The following is a 17,425-nucleotide window of genomic DNA, read 5'->3' as shown; positions in this document are numbered from 1 at the left end:
TAACCCTTAAACCAGCTCCGACCCTAACCCTTAAACCAGCTCCGACCCTAACCCTTAAACCAGCTCCGACCCTAACCCTTAAACCAGCTCCGACCCTAACCCTTAAACCAGCTCCGACCCTAACCCTTAAACCAGCTCCGACCCTAACCCTTAAACCAGCTCCGACCCTAACCCTTAAACCAGCTCCGACCCTAACCCTTAAACCAGCTCCGACCCTAACCCTTAAACCAGCTCCGACCCTAACCCTTAAACCAGCTCCGACCCTAACCCTTAAACCAGCTCCGACCCTAACCCTTAAACCAGCTCCGACCCTAACCCTTAAACCAGCTCCGACCCTAACCCTTAAACCAGCTCCGACCCTAACCCTTAAACCAGCTCCGACCCTAACCCTTAAACCAGCTCCGACCCTAACCCTTAAACCAGCTCCGACCCTAACCCTTAAACCAGCTCCGACCCTAACCCTTAAACCAGCTCCGACCCTAACCCTTAAACCAGCTCCGACCCTAACCCTTAAACCAGCTCCGACCCTAACCCTTAAACCAGCTCCGACCCTAACCCTTAAACCAGCTCCGACCCTAACCCTTAAACCAGCTCCGACCCTAACCCTTAAACCAGCTCCGACCCTAACCCTTAAACCAGCTCCGACCCTAACCCTTAAACCAGCTCCGACCCTAACCCTTAAACCAGCTCCGACCCTAACCCTTAAACCAGCTCCGACCCTAACCCTTAAACCAGCTCCGACCCTAACCCTTAAACCAGCTCCGACCCTAACCCTTAAACCAGCTCCGACCCTAACCCTTAAACCAGCTCCGACCCTAACCCTTAAACCAGCTCCGACCCTAACCCTTTAAACCAGCTCCGACCCTAACCCTTTAAACCAGCTCCGACCCTAACCCTTTAAACCAGACCTGACCCTAACCCTTAAACCAGCCCTAATCCTAACCCTTAACCTGACCCTAACTCTTAAACCAGCCCCAAACTTAACTCTTACCCAGCCCTAACCCTAACCCTAACCCCTAAACCAACCCTGACCCTAATCCTTAAACTAGCCCCAACCCTAACCTTAACCCAACCCTAACCCATAAACCAATCTGAACACTAACCTTTAAACCAGCCCTGACGCTAACCCTTAAACCAGTCCCAACCCTAACCCTTAAACCAACCCCAACCCTAACTCTTAACCAGCCCTGATCCTAACCCTTAAACTGGCCCCGAACCCTAACCCTTAAATGAGCTCCAATCCTAACCCTAACCCTGACCCTAACATTTAAACTAGCCCCGACTCTAACCCTTAAACAAACCAGCCCAACAAGAAACCTTAACCCAACCCTAAACAACTCTAATCCTAACCCTTAAACCAGCCCCAACCCTAACCCATAAACCAATCTGAACCCTAACCCTTAAACCAGCCCCAACTGTAATCTGTAAACCAGCCTGACCCTAATCGTTAAACCAACCACGACCCTAACCCTGAACCTAACCCTTAAACCAACCACAACCCTAACCATTAAACCAATCTCAACTGCAACCCTTAAACAAACTCCAGCCCTAATCCTTAAACCAATCCCAACCCTAACCTTTAAACAAGCCCCAACCCTAACCCAAACCCTTAAACCAACCTTAATCATGACATTTTAAACCAGCCCTGCCTCTAACTCTTAAAAAGCCCCGACCCTAACCCTTAAAACAACCCAACCCTAATCCTTAAACCAGCCCCGACCCTAACCCTTAAACCAACCCAAACCCTAACCTTCAAATGAGCCCCAATCCTAACCCTAACCCTTAAACCAACCCTAATCCTGACATTTAAATCAGCCTAACCTTAACCCAACCCTAACCCATTAGCTAACCCAAACCCAAACCCTTAAACCAACCCCAACACTAACCCTTAAACCAGCCCGCACCCTAACCCTTAATCCAACCCCAACCCTAACTCTTAACCAGCCCTGACCCTAACATTCAAACTTAAATGAGCTACAATCCTGACCCTAATATTTAAACCAGCCCCGACTCTAACCGTTAAACCAATCTGAACTCTAACTTTTAAACCAATCGTAATCCTAACCCTTAATCCAGCCCCGACCCTAACCATTAAACCAGCCCCGACCCTAACCCTTAAATCATTCCGTAATGCCAATTCTTAAATCAAGCATTAACTCCAACTCCAACCTTCAAACCGAATCCAACCCTTGTGTCAAGCTATTCTCTAATTCCCACACTATAGTTTCCGCTAGCCCTAAATTTAGAGCTAACGAATTCCAAAGATATGTGCACCGCTATTCTTTATCATAATCCCAATGCAATCCTGTACTCCCTGATAATTTTCAACGAGACAACTCTGAACTCACAAACTGAGACATAATTTATACTCATCCAAAACGGAGCCCTAACTATATTCACTAAACAAACGGTTGCGGATTTAATTAAGTTTAGGTCCAAAGTAAGATTACAGTTTCTGCTGATCTTAAATCTGGTAGTGATGTTGTTGATTAAATGGGAACTGTGCCAATACCAGTGTTCTTTTTCTTTTCCTTTTAAGGTGTGAATTTTGTTGGCATATTGCAGTGTAATAGTGTTTAATTACACTGCGCATATCTAATATATAACACTTTTATAATGGTACAGCAACGGCCCAGATATTAATAACCATACAATTAATAACCATTCGTATTTAATGCTAATTGCTTTGTTGCAAAAAGTATATTGGTTGGACCCGTTTCATTTGTCTCCTTGACAGGACAGCTTAATACAGAGCTACGTAAATAAGCTTAGCGGTTTAGAATTCATAGATACATATTAATATCAGGTCGATGGTGAGTTAATTATATCAGTGTCGCCCACTCGAGATTTGAGTGAAGCGCAGCGCGTGAAAAATCGGGATCAAATCCACTTAGCCCCCGGGAAAGACTCAGCGATGTAATTGTCGATATTGTCCCTCCAAAGGTGGCTGATACCTGGAAAGAGCATTTTGAACCGTACAACACTAGAGCGATGTATTGCTGTTAACAGGTCGGTCGTTAATGATGCTTGTGGAACAATTTGAGGTGATAAATTAAAAGTAGCACGCGGATTGGCACAGAAATAAAGCATATTGGCTGAAGTGCGATTTCTGCTAGTGTATGGCTCCCAATATGTTAAAGTGTAGTGACAGCAGTCTGTGTGCAATTACAATCACTTATGAGTACAGAACACACAATAAATATCCAGTCATTATTCTTGATCATATTTTCCAAGCAGAAGAAAAATCTCACGCTGGAGCAATCGGAAACGAATTCCTCCTAATACACTTATCATTTTTTTTGTTGTTGTTTTGTTTGTAGGTAGTGAGGGGGGAGCCGAGGGCTTGCTCCTTCACGGCCCTTTCACCAGAAAACCTAAGCGGATTCGAACGGCCTTCTCTCCGTCCCAGCTCCTGAGATTAGAGCGAGCCTTCGAGAAAAATCACTATGTGGTGGGAGCCGAGAGAAAACAATTAGCAAACAGCTTGTGTCTTACAGAGACCCAGGTAAGAACGTTGAAGTAGACAGCTAGAGAGAGCGGGGCGGATTGATACTTGGGTTTGGCAGGAAGAAACGTGGTTGGAGGGAGGGTGTATTGAGAATGTTTATTTCAGGCTGCGATTTGTGGCTGTAGAGTGCACTCGGAGAAGGGGTGGTGCCAGCACACTCAACAACAACTTGCATAAGGGAATGGATGTTTAGTTGAAAATGAGACATTGGCAGGACGATGGGAGAAGTGCACTGGACTATGACTAATTGGAGAATTCTTTCTCAGTGCTAACGTGGGCGATGGGCCGAATACCCCTCTTCTAAGCTGTATGATTCCACACAAAGACGCCCCCCCCCCACCCAGGCGGGTTTGTATAATGTGAAGCAGTTGCCTGTTGAGTAAATGTTCCACTACTCCTTCCCCAGTTGTTTGCAGACAGCTTGATATAGGTATTGGTTAACTAATCAAATAGTTATTCTTTATACAGAACATAAAACAAATCCAAATAATTCAATGAAAATACCCGGGGGGTTCCCGTTAAATTAAGAGAACATTCCACAAATATCCGAGCATTGCCGTTCGATGGCATGATTGGATTTAATGGGAGGGGCAACGCAGAACTAACCTAGTATGTACAGACCCTGTCAGCAATGTGTCAAGTGTCAGGCAACGAGTTTATCGTTGCACCTGTTTAATACCCGAATACCTGCGGTCTTTCAGATTGTTGCATTTACGATTTTTAAAAATGCCCTTCATGAGGACGGTTCGATTTAAACTGAGAGGGAAGTGTATCATGTTCAATGGTGGACGCTGTGTGTATCATGTTTAATGGTGAACGCTGTTACAAACCGGGAAGACAAATTACATACCAGTGGTAATAAATGGAACATTCTGTCGACATGTGCAAGTGTTGCTGTAGCATGGGTTTCTTGTGATCATTGTGCCATCTCCATGCTCAGCCCGATGTAAAATGGAAACTCTCACATTTTACTAATGTAACAGGTCACATGTTCCAAAATAAAAGCACTAACCATCAAAATGACAAGCAGGAATGATTCGCCTCTTACTAAGGACCAAGTGTCAGAATAGGAAAACGGGTGGAACATTCGGATACAGTTAAATCCGCATCCCTAGAATTGTACAGTGCTGACAAAAGCAATGTCAGTATTTATCAGTTGGCTTGGCGTTTGGACAGACTGCATATGAACAAATACATGTGTTAGAATGTACTCCTCAGTCTGTTTAAACAGCGATTCTGCAACAAGGTCTGAATCAAAACTGTAGTGTGATAAAATGATCCAAAAAGAGGATAAGTTGCAGAAGGCGCTAATGTGTAAATTTATTGGATACAGCATTGCAGTACTCGAGTGAAAGGGATGGGGGAGGATTTAGAATATTCAGTGTGTTGAATACTGTAAACATGAATAATCAAGAGGTTTGTTTGTATCCAGACTGTGCGTTAAAATGCTTAGCATTCTCGCTACAATGAGGATGGATGGGAAATAACTCGTTTTATTGGAATTTAATACAGCAATTGATTTTGCCCTGGTATTCTGCATGATGCCATGTGGCATGGGTGGCCCATTGGGATTTTGTTTAAAGAAAGCTGCGTGATAGTTGCCGAGATCACGGTTGCCTGTGTTTGGAGTGAGCTGCATTGATAATTAATATAAACTGGTGACATTTGTGCGCCCGTATAAAAACATTGGCTGAAATATTTATCCCGCAATTCTACGACCAAATTATTCGAATAGTGTGTCACTTTAATCTTGCACTAAACTGAGGGACACATCGATAGCAGTTCTCTGCATGATGAACACTGCAGTAGTTGTCCCAAGTCAGCTAGTGCAATGAAGATCAACTAGGGGAAAAAATCTGATCGAGTGGTTGTTGATTCTGACTGTAATTGTAAAAGGGACCTTCCATACACCATAGTCACAGCGCCAACGACATGGGGACCATAATATATTAATACCGGGGGCACTTCAGCATTTAGGAATGTGAAATGAACAAGTTATCTACTCTCCATTTATCAATAAAGGATAATGGATACATAAAACAATGTATTAACACCGCGAATTGCTTCCATCCTCTATCCGTGCGGATCACTAACAGTGATCACATTTCAAGTAATCTAACCCAAAGAGGGTTGAAATTTGTAAATGATTTTCAGTCATTTTGGGAATGGGTCAGCAGTATTCTGAATAGAGGCAGGGCATGTCCGATGGAACATTTCCGATACACATTTTCAGCTGCGGCTATCAAGGATAGAATGAGCCAGGCGAGGAGACAGTGTAGCGGTGGTGAGGGTGGGGATGGTCCCGTGTCTGTCTGTGATCTATTTAAATTGCCGCCCAGCCCTTTTGTGACGGCCTGGACGCGAGTTCGTCTATAACGGCTTTCAGATGAAAGCTTGAAAGACCAGCCGCCTTTTGAAGGAGACGTGAGCTGCTTTTAACCTCCCCTTGTCGGCGATCCAGAATCTGGAAGAGAAAAGAGAACATAGGACAAAGTTATATGCTAATATTAACCAACTCCCAACCTGTCTCACAAAGAAATTAAAATCCATCCCAGAATTCTGGTTTGATAGTAGTTCCAAGGAATCTAATTGGGGAAAAAAGGCCAAAATGTTGCAAGTGTGTTCTTTGGGAGGGCTGTACTTTGTAGAAGGAGCTTAGAAGTTAATTTAACATCGCCCAAATGGATATTGCCAGGCTGAAGGGGTTTTCAAAAAGACTTTTTCTGACAAAGACAAAACCGTTCAGAGTCAGAAGTGCACACACAGCCGCTGAAATATATAGATTCAAACGTACAGACACACACGCACACTTGCAAAAAACCTATGTAAATATATATTGACATACACAAGCAGGTCCATACACACCCACGTAAATACCGATGTAAATTTTTATTGACATATATGCCGGTCCATAGAAGTCAACAGATACGCACGAATACCGATGTCAATATATATTGGCATGCACAAACAGACCCATGTACACACGCAAATACTGATTTAAATATATATTGACATGCACAAACAGGCCCAGAGAAACACACACTTAAGAAGCCCATACACACACACAAATACTGATATAAACATGCATTGACATACATGCATAGATCCTAGACACAGACAGAGAAATAAACTGGCATACACAGACCGATTGAGACAAACACAGGTAGAGGAATATACTGACACAGATGGAAATCCATACAAAAATACGAACACAGGGAAATGCATCGACTCGTACATACAGATCCTTAAACACAGCCAGAGTCACAGGTACAGACAGACACTGACTCTCATACACATCCACGGTAACACACACTGAGACACGGGCACAGTCATACACTGACGTCCAAATACAAATCCTTAGACATAACACGCAAAGACAGGGTCAGGAATAAACAGACGCAGATGTATAGACACAAGCACTTATAAATAGAAATCCAGAAACACAAAACACACATGTACCCAGGCACAGTGGCGGAAATGAACTGACTTACATATACTGGTCCATAGTCACAGACACAGGAACCGAATTACATTTCATTTCATTCACATTTCCCCACCTCCCCCCCCCCAATCTTCAAAGCGAATTGGAAAATTCAGTTGTAGGGAATCGTATTATGCAATGCACATATTTAAAATAAATGACTTTCATTTTAATACATTTACAAAAAGCGATCAGTTTGCAGATATGTTGTGGATTTTTAGCTTTAACAGCAGAAGTCAGATTATTATCGTTTGACAGGGAATCCCAGGTCAGCACTAGATCAAACCACCGCCCATGGCTATTCACACCCTTATTTATAGGTTTCAATTCCATCATATTTATTCTTATACTTGTATTATACAAACTAGATCCAAAATCACTTCAAACTCATGGGCTAGAAAAAGGAGGAAATGACTTTGGACTCATGAGGAATTCTAACTCAGATGTTCAGACCATTTCGGTGTCAGGCCCAAGTCTATTTTCCGGTGTTTCGTGTGGGTCAAACACACACTTGTCAATCAAGGCTCAATTGCTTCTAAATATTACAATTCTAACCACTGGTCCACCAATACTTTCTTAGCATTTATTTCTGTTTCTGGTTAATTAATATTTCAGCATTTATTTTATAAATTATCTGTATTTAATTTTGACTAGAACCAGTTGTCAGGGAAAACGAACGAATGTCAAATAAGTTATTGGCATCAGGAGTGATAGAAAACCCCATCTGACAGAGATCTTATAACAACTTGTCCAGCTGTAAGGGGTTGGTTATGTGGTTGTTGTACCCAGTACTAATGACCAAAATAAAAGGAGATCAGGACGCCATGTACAGCAATAAAGAAGGGACACCTTTGTTTCACTGCTGTTTACGTGGTGTGGCCAAATATCAACCAAGGAATATTATTGACTGCCCCTGTAGTTGTAACAGAATTGAGTGCACATACACGAGTCGGCCCAATCACTCAATATAAATATTACCCCCAAATAAAATGACATTTGGAATACAGAACCGCGGGGGTCACTCTGAATGTTTGCTTTAAAGAGCCGACGTTATTGGAAGTCAAACAACAGTATGTTCAAACATGCATTTGTGGTAATAAACGTTGAACTTTTGCAATGTCATGGACTCAAAAGTCCAACAGGAAGCTGCTGACACTAGAAAGCTGGTGAGGGACCATTGGGCGGCACTGCAGCTTCACAGCGCCAGGGACCCGGCCTCGATTGTGTAGAGTTAACACATTCTCCCCGTGTCTGCGTGGGTTTCCTCCGGCTGCTCCGGTTTCTTCTCACGATCCAAAGATGTTAAATTGCCCCTTACTGTCAGGGAGATTAGCAGGATAAATATGTGGGGTTACGGGGACAGGGCCTAGGTGGGATTGTTGTCGGTATAGGTTCGATGGACCGAATGGCCTCCTTCTGTACTGTAGAGATTCTGGGGTTCCTTTCATGCGAGGGCAAATTTGATCCACTTTCTGCCCCTGATTAGTTGAAAATGTACAATATCTGGAAGCCTTTTTGAAGAACGAATCAAGCCCCCCCCCCCCCCCCCCCCCACCCCCAAGTGCTTAATCTTGTCGGGCGTATCCGTTTACAGGTCTGTTCTGGCTCAGCATTTACGGAATAGACCTTCTGTTCCCTTTAAAGGGACAGTTGCTACGTGCAGCCGCAATGCCAACTCGGCCACTACTCATCTCTATTTGAAAAATCGGTACAATGCAAAATAAAACTAATCAACCCAGACGTTCTGCCCTCAGGCCAGCAACGTACTAGTTTCTTATCCAGCACTCTGACACCAGTTTATTAACTTGCCACCGGTTGAGCAAATGGGCTAATGCTACAAAACCTTCGAACGAAACTAACCCAAATCGGATTTCAAAACTTTCCATGTGTGCGCGTTCCGTCTCAAGGTGCCTACAATACTCCCTTAGTAAGGCTGTACTGTCGATAACACTACCAGAGACACATATTTTGACATATATCCTACAGATATATCACAGTCGCCCAGGAACATGCCGGATGGGACATAGGCATGTTTTGGGATATTGGATCAGGGGCATTCGGTTCGGCTGCTGAGAAAAGCAAAGTTCCTGAGAGGAATGGGCTTTCTCGCCTTCAATTGGTTTATGCTTTAATCCGCTTTTCTGGGACAAGTTAAAAATAAATAAAACGAGCAACTGAAATGCCGCTAGAAGATGAACGGAAAACTTTCACTGGGTTATTAATTTACCCTCACTCTAGGCTGAATGCCACAGGGGAAAACCAGTGTCCACTCGACTGGGGCAAAAGACCTTGAAGTCTATATCGGGGGCACCGCTAAGCAGCCCACAGGCCGGAGCTCTGCTTATTCTCCTGACTGTTAACCGCATTCATTTTACAGCCCACTTCAGGTCTGCCAAAACAAACTAAAGGTGGCTCCGATTCGGTTAATTCTGGGAGCGGGAGGCCGATCGCGTTTTAGCCCCTAAACAGAACAGAAAAAAAAAGTGTTCGAGTTGTGCATGAGTACCGGGGATTGAAAGAAATGCTCGGCGCAGTGTGTGAAATAAAGATCCCTTCTGTAATGAAAGTAAGAGGGGGGATAAGGCTAATCCCTTCACCATTCACTCGGTGCAATGGTTATGTGCCCTTCTTCAAATAAAACGCCGGGGTTCCCTGCAGTTCAATTTCTTTACAACACGGATACTGCGGAGGGGGTGGGAAGACCCTGTGAATGAATAGAAGAAAGTAGAGTTAAAAGGCATAGAGGTGGGAGAATGTATTTTTGGCTGGCTTTGACAGAAAAATAATATGCAAGAAATTCCGCGTGTCATAAAAAAAGGTATTGGCTGGGGGAGAAGGTTGAAAGTAACTCGGATAAAGTTGGAGGCTCCTTGCGGAATCACCTGCCAGTTCCAGAGGGCTCATTCGCAGCAGTCTGTGTGCCTCCCTCCCTTCAATAATACCGCTCGCTGTTATTTCAGTTGTGGGCTTCCATCAAATAGCGTCTAAATATTACTGGATATTTCACTAGTCCAGCCGGCCTGGTCTTTCCCAGACCCTGTAAAAAATACCCTTTAGGGAAGCGATGGTTGTACAAAAAACACTCTAAGGAGAATTCACCACCACTCGACATAGCCGATTAAAATACCCATCTCTGTTCAACGGTGGAACAATTCTCCTAAATTAACAACCAATAACTGTGCGCAGGCACACTCGAATTTTTAATATCTGGGAAAAATATCATTTACAGGACAAGGCTTTAGGGATATGTGCGTTTATCAAACACTTCGTTCGCCCCACCCCCCCGTGAAATTTCAAAGCCCTTTAAATACAATATGAAACGTGTCATTCGATCCACACAAACAGCATCCGTAAATGTGTAATGACATATTTATAATGGGTTCAATATTTAAATGTTTATGTGTAATAAAAACTCATCCGCGCAAGTCCATTGTAAATTGTTCAGGCACACAACGCGTTCTGCAGTTTTTTTGTGTGGTTCTCCACATGTTCCTTGTATTCCGCGACACATTTGAGAAAATAGCTCAGAGCCCTCTCACTGAGCGCGGGTAGCTACAGCGGTTCCGTTCTGATTCCGTTTTCATCTCTCCAGGTAGACATTTACAGGATGAATCGGGCTCTGATTGAATTGGGAAAGACAATCAGGCTATTTATTCCCTGCAATGAGCGTGATGTCTGCGTGTATTGCCTCCACTAACTGATCAGCAAATTGCCTAAACTCAGATTGTTCACTCCAGCTGTACAACTCTCGAAATTCAAGCACGCGGAATTCAAACGCGTCTGTTTGATACAACTCTTAATTCACATTCTACTCATTCTCAACTGTTCCTCTCAGTGCAGGCAGAGGAGCCGCTATCTCCTTCTGAAGCTGCCAGCGCCACAGCACAGCATTCTGCGGGGATTATTTCGCTGCGGTGCGGAGTTTTGTTTGACTCCACGGTTTCGGCTTGTTCGGCGTTCTCCACAGAAATCCCGATTAAACAGTGCCCCAGATCTGCATTTATATATACGTACACTTGGATAATATATGAATTGGGCTTGATATATATATTATGTATAGTTTGATGAATAGAAGCCCCGATTCACCAACGGTAGATATATATGATGTTAAGTACCAGAGTATTTTATATACAATATGCACTAAACATAAACGGTGCATTCAAACCGGTCAGTTAGCAGGACTTTCTAGGCTATGTCAGATAATGGGGCAAATGGACGCACAAAAGCAGAATACAACTATTGGATTGCCTATTTGAGAAAATAAATAAACTAGTGTATGTTGGTACGAATAATCCTCGATGCGGTATTTTTTTTAATGATTATCATAAATTGAGTGTTGACGCCCTGGGTTCTATGTGCAAATGAAACTGAAAACATGTCGGCTTGCTATTAATTAAAATGTACTTGCGGGTCCCTGAGTGAGATGTTTGTACAGAAGATAAATGGTATTTATTTCTGCTTCAGAACTCTCGGGAGTTTAGCAAAACTCCGTTTACTGCGGTTCTGATGAACCCTCTCAGATTCCGGGGGAAAAGGCAGGACCAAGAATTCCAGCAAAGTGAAATCAGGAGGTGATATCAGACACAAAGGAGGATTGGTCAATTCTCAGATGATCTCAAGTGACACTTGGATCTTTTTGTTTGAAAGTGACGTCCAAGAGGAATGTATTGTGAAATGAACGCATTAGCAGCAATGAGACTATTCACACTAGATACTGAAGGTCGGGAGGGGTCGATTTGGGAGAGTGAATCTTTTACTTTCCATTTACTTAATATTGGATCGATCATGAAGCTTTCTAAGACTGGTTAACAATGAAGAGACGCCCCCCCCACCCCCTTACTCCTCCATCTTAAACTCCTTCCTGAACCATGTGTATTTGCATATTTGATGGCCAGCTCTCAATAATACAAACCTGACCTGTGGAAACGGCATGTTAAAAACCCTCAGAGTCAGACCATAAGACATAGGAGCAGATGTAGGCCACTCAGCCCATCGACTTTGCTAAGACCAATCGTAAACATTCGTTCTGTATCTTACTCAAGGCGGTTCCTTACAAGGGAGGCACCGCGGACAAACTATTTGTTATATATGTCAGCGACATCCACATATCGCTATGGCTCCCTCAATTTACGACGTTTCTCTAAGGTTTTTGCCGAAGTTACGTTGGGAGCCGCGGATCAATTAGTTCCAGCATGCTGCATACTGGAAAAGGAAATTGTGTGAACTTTTGAGTATCCACTCTGATCTCATCTGGGTCGAATTGAATGAAGTGGATGAGGAACGATTTGATGTGTTTGGATTTAGTCCAGGACAACGAATTAGAATGGAGGAGGTACATTGCGACCTTTACAACGAGCACATAAGTGAATAAAAACTTGGTGGAAAATTAGGATTACAAGATTCTTTATTAGGTTAGGATTGCAAGTTTAATTTTATTCTTCTTGGGATGTGGTCGTTACTGGTCAGGCCAGCATTTATTGTCCATCCCTAATTGCCCTTTGAATAGGTGGCAGGTGAGCAGCCTGGAACAGAATGGTTTGTCTTTCCAGAGGCCGGTTTATTGCTGTAGATTGGAGACACCGATAGGTTAGACCCTATTAGGACGGCAGATTCTGTTATTTCTCCTCTGAAGGCTATTAGTGAACCAGACTTTTTTTGTGGCAATCCAGTAGATTATTATTAGTAATGAGACCAATATTTCATTCCAGTTCTAGAAAGTAATTGCATTTCAATTCCTCCAGAGTCTATGGCAGGATTTGAACTCGATACTAGCCCAGAAGTATTCCCACTATGCCATCGCAATCCCCGACCGCCCGCCCGTTACGGCAAAAAACGCTTAGTTTCAGTTTCATTTCAAGTGCTTGACTAAACCCAGTAAATAAAAAAATACATAATTTAGCTCCATGAGGGAAAGGAACAATTTAGGATCAGCAAGAACATTGATATTCCAGAACAGATTGAGGTGAGCGTTGCAATTCACCTTAATATCCAGCCAAGGTCTGGGTGCTTGATTAAAAAAGGAAATAAATGAGGGATGACTCATTTCTCACCCCCAACCCCCTCCCCCCTCAACCCCAACCCCCCTCCCTCCCCCAGCCCCGACCCCCCTCCCTCCCGGTTCCCGGAAACGCAAAGAACTACAAACAGAAACGTTAGCACGAAAAAACAGTGACTGGTTAGCTATGGGGGTCTGGGGAAACGATAATATGTTTAAAATAAAATGTGATGTGGAGATGCCGGCGTTGGACTGGGGGTAGCCACTCGCCTGAGGAAGAAGCAGCTAGCGCTCCGAAAGCTAGTAGCGTTTGCTACCGAATAAACCTGTTGGACTTTAACCTGGTGTTGTGAGATTTCTTACTGAAATAAAACGAGCAGGGAGAATCTGGATTGCTCTAGATTGATTAGTTTCACATTAATAGTAAATTTTAGGACACTCCAGAAGGAATGATCAAGGCAGAAGAGTCATTAGGGAGACGGAAGTCGATTGATAAGAATTGACATGGATTAATGAAATAAAACTCCATTGCAGAAAAGGACGATAAACGTCTTGATAATTAAAGATGAAATAGAGGGTAAGTAAGTGCATCGGAGAAAGATGGATTTTTAGTCAAGATGTTTTATGCTCTCTGAGAAAAGGAGTTCTGTAGCCAGGTCATTGACAGCAGTGTGTTGAGTTGGATTGATATAAGAAACAGAATGTGCGAAAGGAAAACATCCCGGATGTAGAGTATGACAAAAGGAATCCCTAAAAACAGAAAATGCTGGAAAATCTCAGCGGGTCTTGGAGGGAGAACAGAGCCAACGTTTCAAGCCTGGATGACCCTTGGTCAGTGCTCTGTCAGATGCTGTCAGACCTGCTGAGATTTTCCATCAGTTTCCATTTTTGTTTCAGATTCCAGCATCCGCAATATTTTGCTTTTATCGCTGAAACATGTTTGTTTCAACCAACTAGTCCTTAAGGGAAGGTAATGGCATTGTGGTATAGTCATTGGACCAGAGATTCAGCCTAATGCTCTGCTCCACCATGGCAGATGGTGAAATTCGAATTTAAGAAATAGTAGTTTATGATGGCCATGAAACCATTGTGCATTGTCGTAAAAACCCATCTGGTTCACTAATGCCCATTCGGGAAGGAAATCCGCCATCCTTACATGGTCTGGCCTATTACAAGTTAGTCCAGATCCACAGCAGTATAGTTGAATCTTAAACGCCCCACCCTATGAACCAAAAAAAAATCTGAAAAAAAATAGCTTTGCAAGCTTGAGCTGCATCTGTAGAGAGACGGGATGAGTTGACGTTTTGGGTGCAGGGATTGGAATCGGAATTGGGGAAAATTCCAGAAGAGACTGGTAACTGGAATGATATAATACATAATCTCAGTCAACTAAAGGATAGGAAGAAAAATAACAATGTTTTTCACCTGGCTAAGGAGGAGGCGATCTGCAGAATTGTGAGATGGAAACAGGGTTGAATATGAAGATATCACAAAGGGCTAAGATCAGCTCTTATCCAGAGGGTACCCAAGACAAAAGATCAGGGTGATCTTCAAATGCGTTGAACACATTTATTTCTCAGCCAGCATCGCTAAAGACAGATGACTCTGCTGATTTAGCTCATGCCTGAGTGTGGGATCTTGTTGCGTACAGATTGGTTACCACGTTTTCTACTTTACAACAGTGATCTCCAAAGTCCTTCCATTTACTGCAAATTTCACCGGGACACTCTGCAGTTGCAAAAGAATCATAGAATTCCTATAGTACAGAAGGACAACATTCGGCCCATCAAGTCTGTACGGACCACAATCCCACCCAGGCCCTATTCCCACACATTTACCCTGCTAATCCCCCCTGACATTAGGGTCAATTTAGCATGGCCAATCAATCTAACCCCACACATCTTTGTGCTATGGGAGGAAACCGGAACACCGGGAGGAAACCTACGTAGACACCGGGTGAACGTGCAAACTGGGTCGTTGCACTGTGAGGCAGAAGTGTTAACCACTGTGCCACCGTGCCGCCTTACATTACAAATACAAATCCTTTCCTTTTCCTATCGCTCGGGCAGATATTTGCAGACAGAATAGAGGAGCCCGGCACAATCGAGACAACCGGGTCTGTGAAAATATCAGGACTGATTGTTATGGTGAAAGATAAAGGGAAGCAGCAGGGGACTCAGACTTTGTAGAGAGCTGTGTGGATAATTCCATGTAGAATAGCAAAGCCCCGTTCTTAGGACGGATGCACGATTATTGGGGGAATATATTAAACGGAGGGATGTGAAAGCGAGAACAGGTCGGTTGGACTGCTTTGCTGTACAGACTCGGACTCGATGGACCGAATGGCCCCCTCCTGTGCTGTACATGACCATGGTCCATCAGCACACCAAGTCAATATTTGGTTGCTACCAAAACAAAGAGTGAATGGACGGTTAGGCTATCTAAAAGATAGAGAGCAGTCCGATGGAGCATCCTGTTATGAAGTATTGATCAGGCACACTGGGAGTATTGTGCACAGTTCTGGAATCTAGGCTACAGCGAGAATGCCATTGAACTAGAGAAGAAAAACCTTAATTGGTAAAGGATGAGCAGAACAGGAGAGATATGAAGAACTGGAGCCTTCATTGATGAGAAGGTAGGGAGAGGAAAGATACGATTGAGGTTGCCAGATGAGTATGACTCGAGGTTGTGAGAATCAAGCCTATTCGAACTGACATGTGAGTATAGGAGATTTAAGTATAAATGGGAAAAAGAAGTAGGTTTACTTTTAAAACACTTCTCCTTTGCTACCAGGACTGTGAATTTCTGGACTCGCTCACCACGGAGAGTCAATGGGAGCGAGTGGGATCTCTTCAGAAGTAACATTAAAGATGTAGCGTGAAATAAAGCGGATGTGAGTGGCTACAACTGCGGGGTGGGTGAAATTGGTGGCCCCAGGGTTTATCCCCTTCTGGAATTAAGATACTGAGTTTGTTGATCAACCATGATCAAAATGAATGGCAGAGCAGGTCAAAAGAGCCGAATGGCCTACACTGCTTCTGTTTTTCTAATTTGTCCTCCCGTTAAAGCGAATGGGGAAAGTGACGGGGACAAATGAGGTCAAAATGGGCTCAAAGCCAGCCAGCTTTAGGTAAAGTTAACACGCGTGGCTGCACTGCGGCATCACAGAGAGTACCGGGGAGGGTGGCGGACGGGGGTTACAAATAGTCTTCAGATGTGACCTCCTGACTGCGATGCACAGTAAAGGGAAGTGGAAAGCTTCACACATTTTCCTGTTTCTCTCGACAGGTGAAAGTCTGGTTTCAGAACAGACGGACTAAATACAAGCGGCAGAAACTGGAAGAGGAGAGCCCGGACACGCAGCAGAAACGGAAAGGGACACAGCACGTTAACAGGTGGAGAATGGCCACCAGACAAACCAGCCCAGAGGACATTGATGTCATCTCAGAAGACTAGAGGGTGTTTGGATTTAAAAAAACACAAAGAACAAGCCAGACAAACTTCTCAGTATAATTCGTGCAATGGTCACGCCATGCAGCCGGACACATGGACAGAGATCATTACGCAGATATATAAATATATATATATATATTCCAACACTTTTTATTATACTGGCCCAATGTGGAGTTATCGAGTCCACTTCTAATCAAGTCTTAGGACAAAAGACGGACTACAAAACAAAACTTCAAACGTGTGATTATACTTTAATTAAAAAGATTTTTTATATTAAAAAAACTGCAGCAATTTGAAGACGAGTCGCCCCCTCTTGAAATGCCTTGGGACCAAGAGGCGGGGGATGAGAGGAGTCCGCCTCGCCACTCGCTACACATTGAGCATTTAATTCTTTTTTTAAAAGACGGATTTGATTAAAGTTGACAAGTAGTATCCAGCATTCAGATAGAGCCACGGGGTCGGTGTGTTTTTTATTTCACATTTTAGGTCGGAGGATTTTTTCTTAAAGGACTGAAAGTGGCCTCATGCTAAACACACGTGAAAGTGTGAGTGATTTAAACGTTTCTACGGGTTTTTAAACAGAGGAAAAAGGACGGTCTGTAGGAGTTTAGCGCCGAGGACCTCGTGTATATGACTGACACTATGCGGTTCCTGTTTCTTGATGTACCTGTTGATGTCTGATCTCGCCCCTCCCATAGATCTGTTTTATAATGGTCTTCATTGTCAGTTGTAAATATATGTGTGTCACGAATGGCGTGTCTGTACTACAGAATAATAAGGAAATATTTTTTCCACAATAAAATATATTAAAAAAACATGCTTTCTAGTAGTTAGGAATTGGAAACAAGTGTTATCAGTATCCAAAATACTACAAATGCAGCAAATCTGAAATTTGAAAAAAAACCCAAAATGCTGGAAAATACTCGGAAGACCAGGTGCTGCCTGACCTGTTCAGTGACAGCTTGTCTTCAATGTACACACAGAGAGC

The 17,425-nt window shown here is 43.4% G+C and overlaps 1 protein-coding gene across 1 annotated transcript in view; it reads left to right on the top strand.

The window, feature by feature from the left end:
* emx3 (empty spiracles homeobox 3) overlaps positions 1 to 17,222 on the top strand; it is a 28,992-nt gene extending 11,770 nt beyond the window's left edge. The window contains exons 2-3 of the mRNA XM_080201126.1: positions 3,321 to 3,505; positions 16,273 to 17,222. Of these exons, the coding sequence (XP_080057252.1) occupies positions 3,321 to 3,505; positions 16,273 to 16,440 (353 nt within the window). The 3' untranslated portion in view covers positions 16,441 to 17,222. The remainder of the gene's footprint in view (positions 1 to 3,320; positions 3,506 to 16,272) is intronic.
* Positions 17,223 to 17,425: the final 203 nt, after the last annotated feature.

The sequence above is a fragment of the Carcharhinus amblyrhynchos genome, chromosome 13, assembly GCF_965287045.1.
Source record: "Carcharhinus amblyrhynchos chromosome 13, sCarAmb.v2.hapA, whole genome shotgun sequence".
Taxonomy (NCBI): domain Eukaryota; kingdom Metazoa; phylum Chordata; class Chondrichthyes; order Carcharhiniformes; family Carcharhinidae; genus Carcharhinus; species Carcharhinus amblyrhynchos.
Note: the sequence above shows the minus strand (reverse complement) of the source record. Positions and strands in the feature narration are given on the sequence as shown.